This window comes from Peromyscus leucopus, chromosome 8b (genome assembly GCF_004664715.2).
Source record: "Peromyscus leucopus breed LL Stock chromosome 8b, UCI_PerLeu_2.1, whole genome shotgun sequence".
NCBI classification, from domain to species: Eukaryota; Metazoa; Chordata; class Mammalia; order Rodentia; family Cricetidae; genus Peromyscus; species Peromyscus leucopus.
This window is the reverse complement of record NC_051086.1, coordinates 71381065-71391363: the sequence shown is the minus strand read 5'-3', so window position 1 is coordinate 71391363 and position 10299 is coordinate 71381065. Positions and strand designations below refer to the sequence as shown.

Here is a 10299-nt window from a genome sequence, read left to right as displayed (position 1 = left end):
GAGAGAACTGAATCATTGACCATTCATTCACTCTACAAGTATTTAACAAACGCCTACTGGATGAAGCCTTGTGCTGAGTATGGGGGATATGACAGGAAGTCCAGATCCCATGTCTGCCCTGATGAGGGAAGAAAGGAGCCTTTCCAAACATCCACCCAACTCCTATTTTAGGGGTGTGGAAATGAGGAGTGACTTCCCCAGGCTGCCATTAGTGATGGGGCCGAGCCCTGTGTTCTTGTTGGGACCTTGGCCATCCATTATTCACTGGGCGCCATCGACAACCCCAGCGCTGCTTGGATTGTGGGAAAAGGGCATCCATGGACCCAAGAGTAGAGGTGGGTGTGGAACAAGGGGGTGGGTGGTGAGGGGAACTAAGAGGGACGGACGGTGTCCCCATGCTGGTGAGGAATAAAGCAGATGGAGAGTGTCAATCACACAGCTGATAACCAGAGCGAGGTTCCGGAGCTCCGCCTCAGGGGCGGGGCTTCTGAAGGCCTGCCCCCTCTACCCCCAGGATGGTATATAAAGTCTCCTCGCTCCTTCCAGAGAAGAGTGAGCTGGAAAAAAAAACATCTCTGGTCCTCTGGGGGAGAAAGGAGGGGGAGACTCGCTGGGGAGTCTGTGGTATCCTTTGCCCGCTCAGCTGAAGCAGGGATTCTGCTTGCGTGATGCAGCAGCCGCTGCTGGCCCTGGTAGGGGCCCTAGCCACATTCATCCTTACCCAACCCTCTGAGGGCACCGCCCCAGGTAAGAGCGCCTTGGACACCAAGGCAGAAGATGGGTGTGGAGGGGAAAGCATTTAGATCTGGGGAGTCTGTGGCTCCCTTGAACACTGAGTCCCCATCCATGCCTTTGACCAGCTTCCCCCAGTCAAGTGGAGGATTCAGTCCTTCGAGACTGCATAGCAGAGGCCAAGTTGCTGGTGGATGCTGCCTATAACTGGACACAGAAGAGGTGGGCTTGGGACTGACTGGGGCTATCCCAGCCTGGGAGGCTCAGTGAGGGAGGACAGGCTCTTGGCGAAGTCATCTTCCCCAACCTGAACCCCTGCTGGGCTGAGACTCTGCTGGTAGCCTGAGCCTTCCTCCAGCCTCCTCTTCCTCCTCCCCCTCCTCCCCGAGACAGCATCAAGCAGCGCCTCCGCAGCGGCTCGGCCAGCCCCATGGACCTCCTGGCCTACTTCAAGCAGCCAGTAGCAGCCACCAAAAGAGTTGTTCAGGCTGCTGATTATATGCACGTGGCCTTAGGGCTGCTAGAAGAGAAGCTTCAGGCGCAGGGATCCAGACCCTTCAATGTCACTGGTACTGTGTTTCCCATGGAGCCCCCAAGGCCTGCCCTAGCCTGGGAGCAGAAGAAGAAGAAAGCCAGATGTGGGAGGTGGGGTGGAAAGCCGAGGCGATGCTAGAAATGACAAAGGGATGGACCTGACCAGCCCAGGAAAGAACTAGGACTCTGCCCCCTGCCCCCCTCCTCCGCAGATGTGCTCACAGAACCACAGTTACGCCTGCTGTCCCAGACCAGTGGCTGCGCTCTCCAGGACCCAGTCGAGAAGTGCAGCAATAAGTACCGCACCATCACAGGGAGATGTAACAACAAGTGGGTATCGGGGGGCCTGCCTTTGCTCCCCACTCCCTCTCAGGCCCTGCACCCTGCTGACACCTACCCCTTCACTACCACAGGAAGAGGCCCTGGCTGGGAGCCTCCAACCAAGCCCTGGCCCGCTGGCTGCCCGCTGAGTATGAAGATCACAGGTCGCTCCCCTTCGGCTGGACGCCCAGCAAGAGGCGCAATGGCTTCTTCCTCCCTCTTGTGAGTTGGAGTGGGGGGGGGGTGTCTGGAAAATGCTTCTCTTGACAATGCAGAGGGGGAAATGCGGCCCTGAGTCATCAGGCGTGTGGAGCTCGGGCCTGGGCTGTCCCATTGACCTGCTGAGTGACTTTGGGGAGCGAATACCCCTTACTACCTGAGTCTCAGTTTCTTCACCTGAAAATAGAAAAATCTAAGCTTGTGTGGATGGAAATGAAGTCCTTGGCATAAACAGCTGTATAGACCACGATCTATGGTACCTGTGCTTACCTGTTATGGAATGGAGTTGTTTTGTTGTTCCCATGGTTGAACAGGTGTCAAAGCATCTCTCTCTCCCTTTCTGCGTGCGTGTGTGTGTGTGTGTGTGTGTGTGTGTGTGTGTGTGTGATGTGTATGTCTCTGTGTGTACAGGTGTGCACAGGCATGGGGAGGTCAGAGAAAGACATTAGATGTCTTTCTTTATTGATCCCACCATTACATATATATATATATATATGTATATTTATTTATTGGGGGGGCAAGGTCTCCTATGAAGCCTGAAGCTTGCTGTTACATGTAAGATGATTAGCCAGTGAGCTACTGGGATTGGCCTGCCTTGGCCCTCAATGTAGCCAAGCTTGGCTTCTACGTAGGTTCTGGAATTTGAAGTCAGGTCATAGCAAGCATTCTTACCCATTAAGTCATCTCCCAGTGCCTTTGTTTTACTTTTTGAGACAAGGTCTTACACTATAGTCTGTTCCGGTCTGAATTTAGGATGTAACCCAGGCCGGTCTCAAACTCACGGCAATCCCCGTACCTCCGCTTCCTAGGGCTGGGGTTATAGGTGTGAGACTCCATGTTTAGGTCAAAGTATCTTCCTAAATATAAAGTTCTATGCATCTGTGAATCTGTGATCTGCAATTTTACATTTGTCAACTTTCTTTTTTTTTTTTTTTTTTTTTTTCTCTTTTTTTTCGAGACAGGGTTTCTCTGTGTAGCTTTGCGCCTTTCCTGGAGCTCACTTGGTAGCCCAGGCTGGCCTCGAACTCACAGAGATCCGCCTGGCTCTGCCTCCCGAGTGCTGGGATTAAAGGCGTGCGCCACCAACGCCCGGCCATTTGTCAACTTTCTATTGTTATATTAATATAACAGTTTCCTACCTGTCTTAATATTAATATATTAAATTGTCTTCAGTTGATTCATCTGTCTATTGAGCTCTCTATTTATTATCTGTCACCTTAGTCTTGTATCTGAAGACCATCAGTTCTCTAACCTATCTGTCTACACACTGACCTCACCTTTCTGGGAGGGCAAGGTGAGGCTGGCCTGCGGTCTGAACCAGCTCCCTCTCATCTGTTGAGATAGGTTCTTTCTGTGTAGCTCAGATTGCCGTGTGACTCACTGAACTAACAATCCTCCTGCCTCAGCCTCACAAATCTTGGGATTATAGGCATGCGCCACCAGAAGCCTCAGGCCAAGTGCTAGACTGTCCTTCTGGGAATGAAAACCACCACCAGAGGGGGCTGCATCTCTAAGACCAGGAGAGGAAGGGGTGGATGGAAAACTGTCAGCTCTGGCAGGAGACTGGCACTCCCTGAGTCCTGGGTTAGACCCAGCACCTGGCCCAGATCATGAGCCCGGACTCAGGCTGACCCTACTTCTCCACCAGGTCCGAGCCGTCTCCAATCAGATCGTGCGCTTCCCCAGCAGCAAGCTGACCTCAGATCGGGGCCGGTCCCTCATGTTCATGCAGTGGGGCCAGTTCATCGACCATGATTTGGACTTCTCTCCAGAGTCCCCAGCCAGAGTGGCCTTCACTGTGGGTGTGGACTGTGAGAAGACCTGTGCCCAGCTGCCTCCCTGCTTCCCCATCAAGGTACCCTCAGTCAACCTTCTAGGTCCCAGAAAGATGGATATGGGGGAATCTGGGAGAAATAAGCCCCATCCAGACACCAAGAAACACAGATGCCCCTGGTTGTGTGTATTGGAGGGGTTGGGGATGGCTGGGCTCTATTGGAGTTTCATGGAGGAGACATATCAGAGACAGGCCTTGACCCATGAGTCTGACTCCAGCAGAGGAGGCCTCTGGGCCCTACGGTTCTTGCAAATCCTGGGGTTGGGCTATGAGCAGTGTCCTCCTCCAGGCTGGGAGGCAAGAATAGTGTAGGGCACTAGGTAAGAAAACAGAGAATTCAGGGAGCAGAATCTCCTCTGGGAAGGGGGACTCTCTCTCTGATACACACACACACACACACACACACACACACACACACACACACACACACCTACAAGTTTGCTTGCTTGCAGTAGGTAGGGAGGCACTCAGAGGGGGCTGTGTGTCAGCAAACCCCTTTCCTCCAGCCTTGGTACAGGGGCACACCCTCAGTGGAGCCTTCTAGATCTTCATAGCACAACGTTAGCATTTGGCTCGCATAGCAAGCTCAGCAAATGCTGCCTCCCTGGAGCATTGCTTAACTGCATGTGTACCACTTGTCTCTCAGAGGCTCACTCTCTCCTCCAGGTAGATGAAGCTCTTCACCATTTCAAAAGCTTCATCCAGGGTGGGGTTTCATCTCAGGGGCAGAGCATTTGCCTAGCAGGCACAAAAGCCCAGGGTTGAGTCTGGGTGAGTCCTGGAGGACTTCCTGAACTAGAGAAGTTTTGCACAATGTCAAAAATGAATGGGGGGGGGTACCCCAGATTAGTGAGCCTGAGACAGGGAAGTCCCAGAGTCACGGAGTGCTCTTCACTCTAGATCCCACCCAATGACCCCCGCATCAAGAACCAGCGTGACTGCATCCCTTTCTTCCGCTCCGCACCGTCATGCCCCCAAAACAAGAACAAAGTCCGCAACCAGATCAACGCCCTTACATCCTTCGTGGATGCCAGCATGGTGTACGGCAGCGAGGTCTCCCTTGCCCTGAGGCTCCGCAATCGGACCAACTACTGGGGACTGCTGGCCACCAACCAGCGTTTCCAGGACAATGGCCGAGCCCTAATGCCCTTCGACAACCTACATGAGGACCCTTGTCTCCTCACCAACCGCTCTGTGCGCATCCCCTGCTTCCTGGCAGGTCAGTCTGCGGGGGGAGTTAGAGTCTTCCTAAGGATGGAGAGGCATGATGGGGTGTGGTGAGGAAACTCTGCCTGGGAGTTCAGGGGATCCTCAGTAAGGGGGCACACCAGATCTGTGCAGTCATTGGGAAAGCAGCTAACTGGGAATGGGTCCCTTTGCCTATCCCCTGGGTGTGGTCTTTGGTGTCTCTGGTGATGAGCAGCTCACCACCTGAACGGCAGGCATGCCAGCCAGCTATAGGAAGTGCCCTTTTATTTTGATTCAGTGTCTGCCCATTGCTTTTAGTCACGCTACTGGGACCTAAGAGAAGGAAGAGGCTGATTCCTTCCCCCTGCAAGAGAAAGGGACGACCATCTCTTTACTTACCTGAAAGTAACTGTTACCTGTACCTCACTTTTTAATTCTTTAGGTGGTTTTCTTATCCCGTGCCTCCCTTCTTGCTACATAGTTATGCATTTATGTGGTACCTTCCTCCTGATGTATAGTTTGCATTCTGTTCATAGTCCTTACCCCTGCCTTCCTGAGTGATTTATGGTGATGCCAGTAATCACTTCTGGGTATTTAAGATGTCCAGTTGGGCCATCCTTGAACCTCACAGCAGCAAAAGGCAGGAAATATTATCCTCAACTTAAAGATGGGAGGCTGAGACCCAGGAAAGATGCCTGTGTCCAAGAGAGTGGCGTTTTGAGGGCAGAGCCTGTATTGGGACAAAGTGTAGCTCCCAGACCTCTGTATGCTCTGCCCCACTGTTTAACTAAAACTCATTCCTAAAGGATTGTACAACTATGTATTCTGGGGGAGCAGCGTGTACCTTCATCAGAGGTCTCCAGGAGCTCAGATCTTCTGTGGGAGGGCTGGGTGAGAAGCCAGGGGGGTGGCTGAACTCGTCCTGCCCTGCCTATGGGGAAGGTCTGGGTACAAAAATGAGCCCTGTCCAATGTGCCTGCTCCCGTTTCCTGGGAAGGGCAGCATGACATAAAATTCAAATGTGGAGACAGGTAGAGCCCTTAGTGGAGAAGCAGATGCAGACGGGTGGCATGTAGTCCCAAGGTCAAGGTTCCCAGGGTCGTCTCCCACCATGCGTGGTCAGGGCTGTGGATCTGGTCTTCTTGTAGAAGAGAATCACCAGGCAAGGAGACCAGCACCTGCCCTGTGTATCTCTCTTAGTCCTAACCTGGTCCAGCCGCTTAGGGACCCAGGAGCCCACAGTGCTCTCTGTCGTGGGGAGGACGGTGTTGGTCAGTAAGGAGCCCCATGGTACAGCTGAAATGGAAACTCAGCTGCATGGAGTTCACCTCGCCTGGTCTCTGGGTCCCAGGTCTGTTTGCCCTTCCCGGAAGCCTCTCTGATGACCCTGAACTTGGCATTTTCAAGGTGACACCCGGTCAAGTGAAACCCCCAAACTGGCTTCCTTGCACACCCTCTTTGTGAGAGAACACAACCGACTGGCCACTGAGCTGAGGCGCCTGAACCCCCACTGGAGTGGAGATAAGCTGTACAACGAGGCCCGGAAGATCGTGGGTGCCATGGTCCAGGTAGGGAGCCCAGAGGCCAGCTCGAATCTCAGGGGGTGGCTCCCAACCTTCCTGAACATGGCTTGGAGGCTGTACCTCAAGGCTGCTGGGTCTGGTTGCTTGGGGCGCATCTCTGACCCTGGTTCTGCCATTAACGGTAACCCCGCCTGTGGTGTTCTCTTTGGGTTCCAATATCTCACCCTCTGATGGGAGATTAGCGCTGCCTTACTCCACACAATGGCAATGGTCACTGCTGTACCCGAGAGGCCCTTTGACAAGCGGGAGTCAGTGCAGAGGAAAGGCGGGGCGGTGGGTTGCCCAGACAACACTCTTTGCACATCATGCCTTCCAGATCATCACCTACCGAGACTTTCTACCTCTGGTTCTGGGCAAGGCCCGCATCAGAAGGACCCTGGGTCCCTACAGAGGGTATTGCTCCAACGTGGACCCACGTGTAGCCAATGTTTTCACCCTGGCCTTCCGCTTTGGCCACACCATGCTCCAGCCCTTCATGTTCCGCCTGGACAGCCAATATCGGGCCTCACAACACAACGCCCATGTTCCACTTAGCTCTGCGTTCTTTGCTAGCTGGCGTATCGTATATGAAGGTGATTGGGTTTCCCAAAGGCAAAGGGGGTGAGGGTCCAAACACCCCTTCCTCTCAGGCTGCTGAATGCTGGCTGGGCCTCTGCAATGCCTCCCCAGGACAGCAGAAAGCAGGCAGTCATCAATGGGTCTCTCACGTCCTAAGGGAGGACCCCCCCCTCCTCTCTCACTCACTGAGAATTAAACCCAGGGCCTTGTGCATGCTAGGAAAGTGCTCTACCATTAAACTATATCCCTGCCCCTTTTAGTTTTTTTATATAAGGGCTTTATTAAAAGTAGCCGAGGCTGGCCTTGAACTTGTGACTCTCCTGCCTTAGCCTCCTGAATAGCTAAGATTACCATCATATCTATATCATCCATATCACCAGGCCTGATAAGGGGGACATTTCTAAGGGGGGGGCAGATTGACTTCAGAGTGGTATGTCATGGACCTGTAAGGACTCCCCTTGCAAGCTTGGCATCATGGGATGACCGCGGGAGCTTCTGAGAGGTTGGTCAAATCAGCACCTCCCTCATTCCCCGCGACCAGGTGGCATCGACCCTATCCTCCGAGGCCTCATGGCCACCCCAGCTAAGTTAAACCGGCAAGATTCCATGGTGGTAGATGAACTCCGGGACAAGCTGTTTCGGCAAGTGAGAAGGATCGGGCTGGACCTGGCGGCTCTGAACATGCAGCGCAGCCGGGACCATGGCCTTCCAGGTGAGGGGCACCTCAGACAGGGCTGTTTGGGGCTCCTCCCTTCTGACGGGAACGAGATGAGCGGTAGTGCGGAGCAGGCAAGGCCCATGTTGATGCCCCCCACAGCCCCTTGCTTGCTAACCTGGGTCATCCCCATCTGCTCTAGGGGCTCCAGCTTTAGGTTTAGCTCAGGATTAGGTCAGTGGACTAGGAGGTGAAGGGAGGGGGGAAGAACTTTCCGAGCAGAGAAAAGCAACAGACTTAAAGGGCGTGGGTGACCTGGCCCTTCCCCACCGCGCTGGTCACTCGGAGGTTATAAAATTCTAGGGCCAAAGAAATTGCAGGGCCCTGAGGAGTGAAAGCCAAGGAGCCTGAGAGATGGGGGGTCAGACAGAATAAGATTAAGACCTCCTGCGGCTGTCTGGTGAGGACCCAGGAACCACCACAGGAGCGAAGAGGGCAGACTCTTCCGTTGATGTCATTTCCTAGTTCCAATGACCTCCAGTGGAGTTCAAAGCAGGCAGTACAGTTCCAGATGTGTTGTGACTGGGGAAGGGACTAGAGGAGACTGCAAAAGCCAGTGTCAGGGTAAAATGTGTGAAATGACCTGGAGGGAACAGCTGTTTGTGGGGAATAGAAAGTTACAGTGTGGCAGTTTGAGTGTCTTCCGGCAGGGGGCGCCCGCAGCTAGAGAGGGCGGTGATCTGGTGCTGACCTGCAGAGCTCTTCTGGTCCATTCGGTAGTGACCCCAGAATATACTCTGGAGGATTTGTGGGGAGCAGCAGAAGCTAACAGGAAACTAACGGAGCTGCTTCCCGGCTCTCCTGCAGGGTACAACGCCTGGCGGCGCTTCTGCGGGCTTTCCCAGCCCCAAAACTTGGCCCAGCTCAGCCGGGTGCTAAAGAATCAGGCTTTGGCAAGGAAGTTCCTGAGTCTGTACGGGACACCCAACAACATTGATATCTGGATGGGGGCCATTGCAGAGCCTCTTCTGCCCGGGGCCCGAGTAGGGCCTCTCCTGGCTTGTCTTTTTGAGAACCAGTTCAGAAGGGCCAGAGATGGAGACAGGTAAGTGACCCCCAGCACCCGAGGGAGAGGAGAAAGACACAGCACTGTGTGACTGAACAAGGGAGAAAGCACCTTTGAAAGCTTCATTTCTCGGGGCTGGAGAGATGGCTCAGGGGTTAAGAGCACTGGCTGCTCTTCCAGGGGACCCTGGTTCAATTCCCAGCACCCACAGGGCAGCTCACAATTGTCTGTAGTTCCAGTTTCAGAGGGTCTGACACCCTTACACAGACATGCAGGCAGAACACCAATGCACATAAAATAATAGTAAATCATTAAATTAAAAATTAAAAAAAGCTTCATTTCTCCCAAGGTCATAGGACCTGAGACCAGGGGGCTTCCCCATGGAAAGAAGGTCTGAGGAAAAAAGGAGGCAAGGCTGACCCAGCCTGAGCTGGAGCCTCCTAAGGCCAGAACCGAGACTAGCCAGCTCACTGCTCTGGGTTAGTAGATCCCAGAAGGCATGGGCAAAGAACTAAATCTGGACCCGACTCCTTATTTGGATGTGGTGTATGCTTGGGTTCGAATCCTTCCCTGGCTACCTAGATTACTATCGCCTTACTTCTGGGCAGTTCACTGGGCGGAAACTGGCAGCACTGTGTGAAAGGATGAATCAGAACGTGCCGGGCACGTGAAAGGCACTCACTGCACAGCGACTCCCCAGCTTTCTCACGCGTCTCTTGACCTACAGGTTCTGGTGGCAGAAGTGGGGGGTTTTCACCAAAAGACAGCGCAAAGCCCTGCGCCAGGTTTCTTTATCTCGGATTATATGTGACAATACTGGGATCACCACTGTTTCGAAGAACATCTTCGCGGCTAACATCTACCCAAGGGGTTTCGTGAGCTGTCGACGTATTCCCAAGTTGAACCTGTCAGCCTGGCGCGGCAAATGAGGCTTCAGCAGGTAAGGGGAGATCTGGAATGGTCAGGCCCTCGCATCTCTCCGCTAAGCAGAGGCAATAGAACTTGTCACTAGGAACATCGTACTCTTTCCTGATGCTTTCCAAGAATGCTAGCTTCTAGGCGGATAGTCAGTTCTAGGGTCTAGGACTTTGTAGGGGGGACAGGGACAACTAGAAGTATTTAACTGTCCTCAGTTTTGCTACTGATGTCCTAAAATAGCTTTGTCTGGATATCCAACAAACCTCCACTCACTTATTTCTGTTATTCCCACAGGATTATGCCAAGCCCTGACATCTTGGAGAGAGGGTAAGGGGGAGACCATGATGCTGCTTTCTCCTCCCAAACCACTTCCTGCTGGAGCTTTTGCAGGCTATAGCTCAGAGCTGGCTTCATTGGTTGAGAGTGCCAAGGAGGCAGCGGCAACCTCGTAGATAGTAGGTTATGAATCAGCACCAGGTATAAGAGCCTATGAGTCAAGCCATGAGGCTTCGAGGCTCTAGCAGGACTGTGGGAGCATTTCCAGCATTTCTCCTGCCCCGTCCCACAGCATGGCTGGAAGACCACATGGTCCCGGCTCTTCGCCATGCCACAGCCTTCCCCTGGGCCTGCACCAAGGGCCGCACTCCCTACTTGTAGCAATAAAAGAATGTTGAGGGCAGGGCCTGCTGTC

The 10299-nt window shown here is 53.4% G+C and overlaps 1 protein-coding gene across 1 annotated transcript; it reads left to right on the top strand.

Annotated features, from left to right (window-relative positions):
• The first annotated feature begins 545 nt into the window (after nt 1-545).
• Epx (eosinophil peroxidase) lies at nt 546-10280 on the top strand. The gene is made up of 13 exons (XM_028878190.2): nt 546-747; nt 861-954; nt 1126-1301; nt 1479-1596; nt 1680-1809; nt 3455-3661; nt 4541-4859; nt 6236-6396; nt 6728-6983; nt 7511-7681; nt 8492-8729; nt 9418-9630; nt 9903-10280. The coding sequence occupies exons 1-12, from the start codon at nt 669-671 to the stop codon at nt 9617-9619; spliced, it is 2151 nt and encodes a 716-aa protein (XP_028734023.1). The 5' UTR covers nt 546-668; the 3' UTR covers nt 9620-9630; nt 9903-10280.
• The last annotated feature ends 19 nt before the right edge of the window (nt 10281-10299 follow it).

Excerpts from the sequence above, each read along its gene's own strand:
- Epx (XM_028878190.2), top strand. The coding sequence starts at position 669 with ATGCAGCAGCCGCTGCTGGCCCTGGTAGGGGCCCTAGCCACATTCATC. Across the intron at positions 1,302-1,478 it reads CAGACCCTTCAATGTCACTG|ATGTGCTCACAGAACCACAG; the intron begins GTACTGTGTTTC and ends CCTCCTCCGCAG. Across the intron at positions 8,730-9,417 it reads AGGGCCAGAGATGGAGACAG|GTTCTGGTGGCAGAAGTGGG; the intron begins GTAAGTGACCCC and ends CTTGACCTACAG.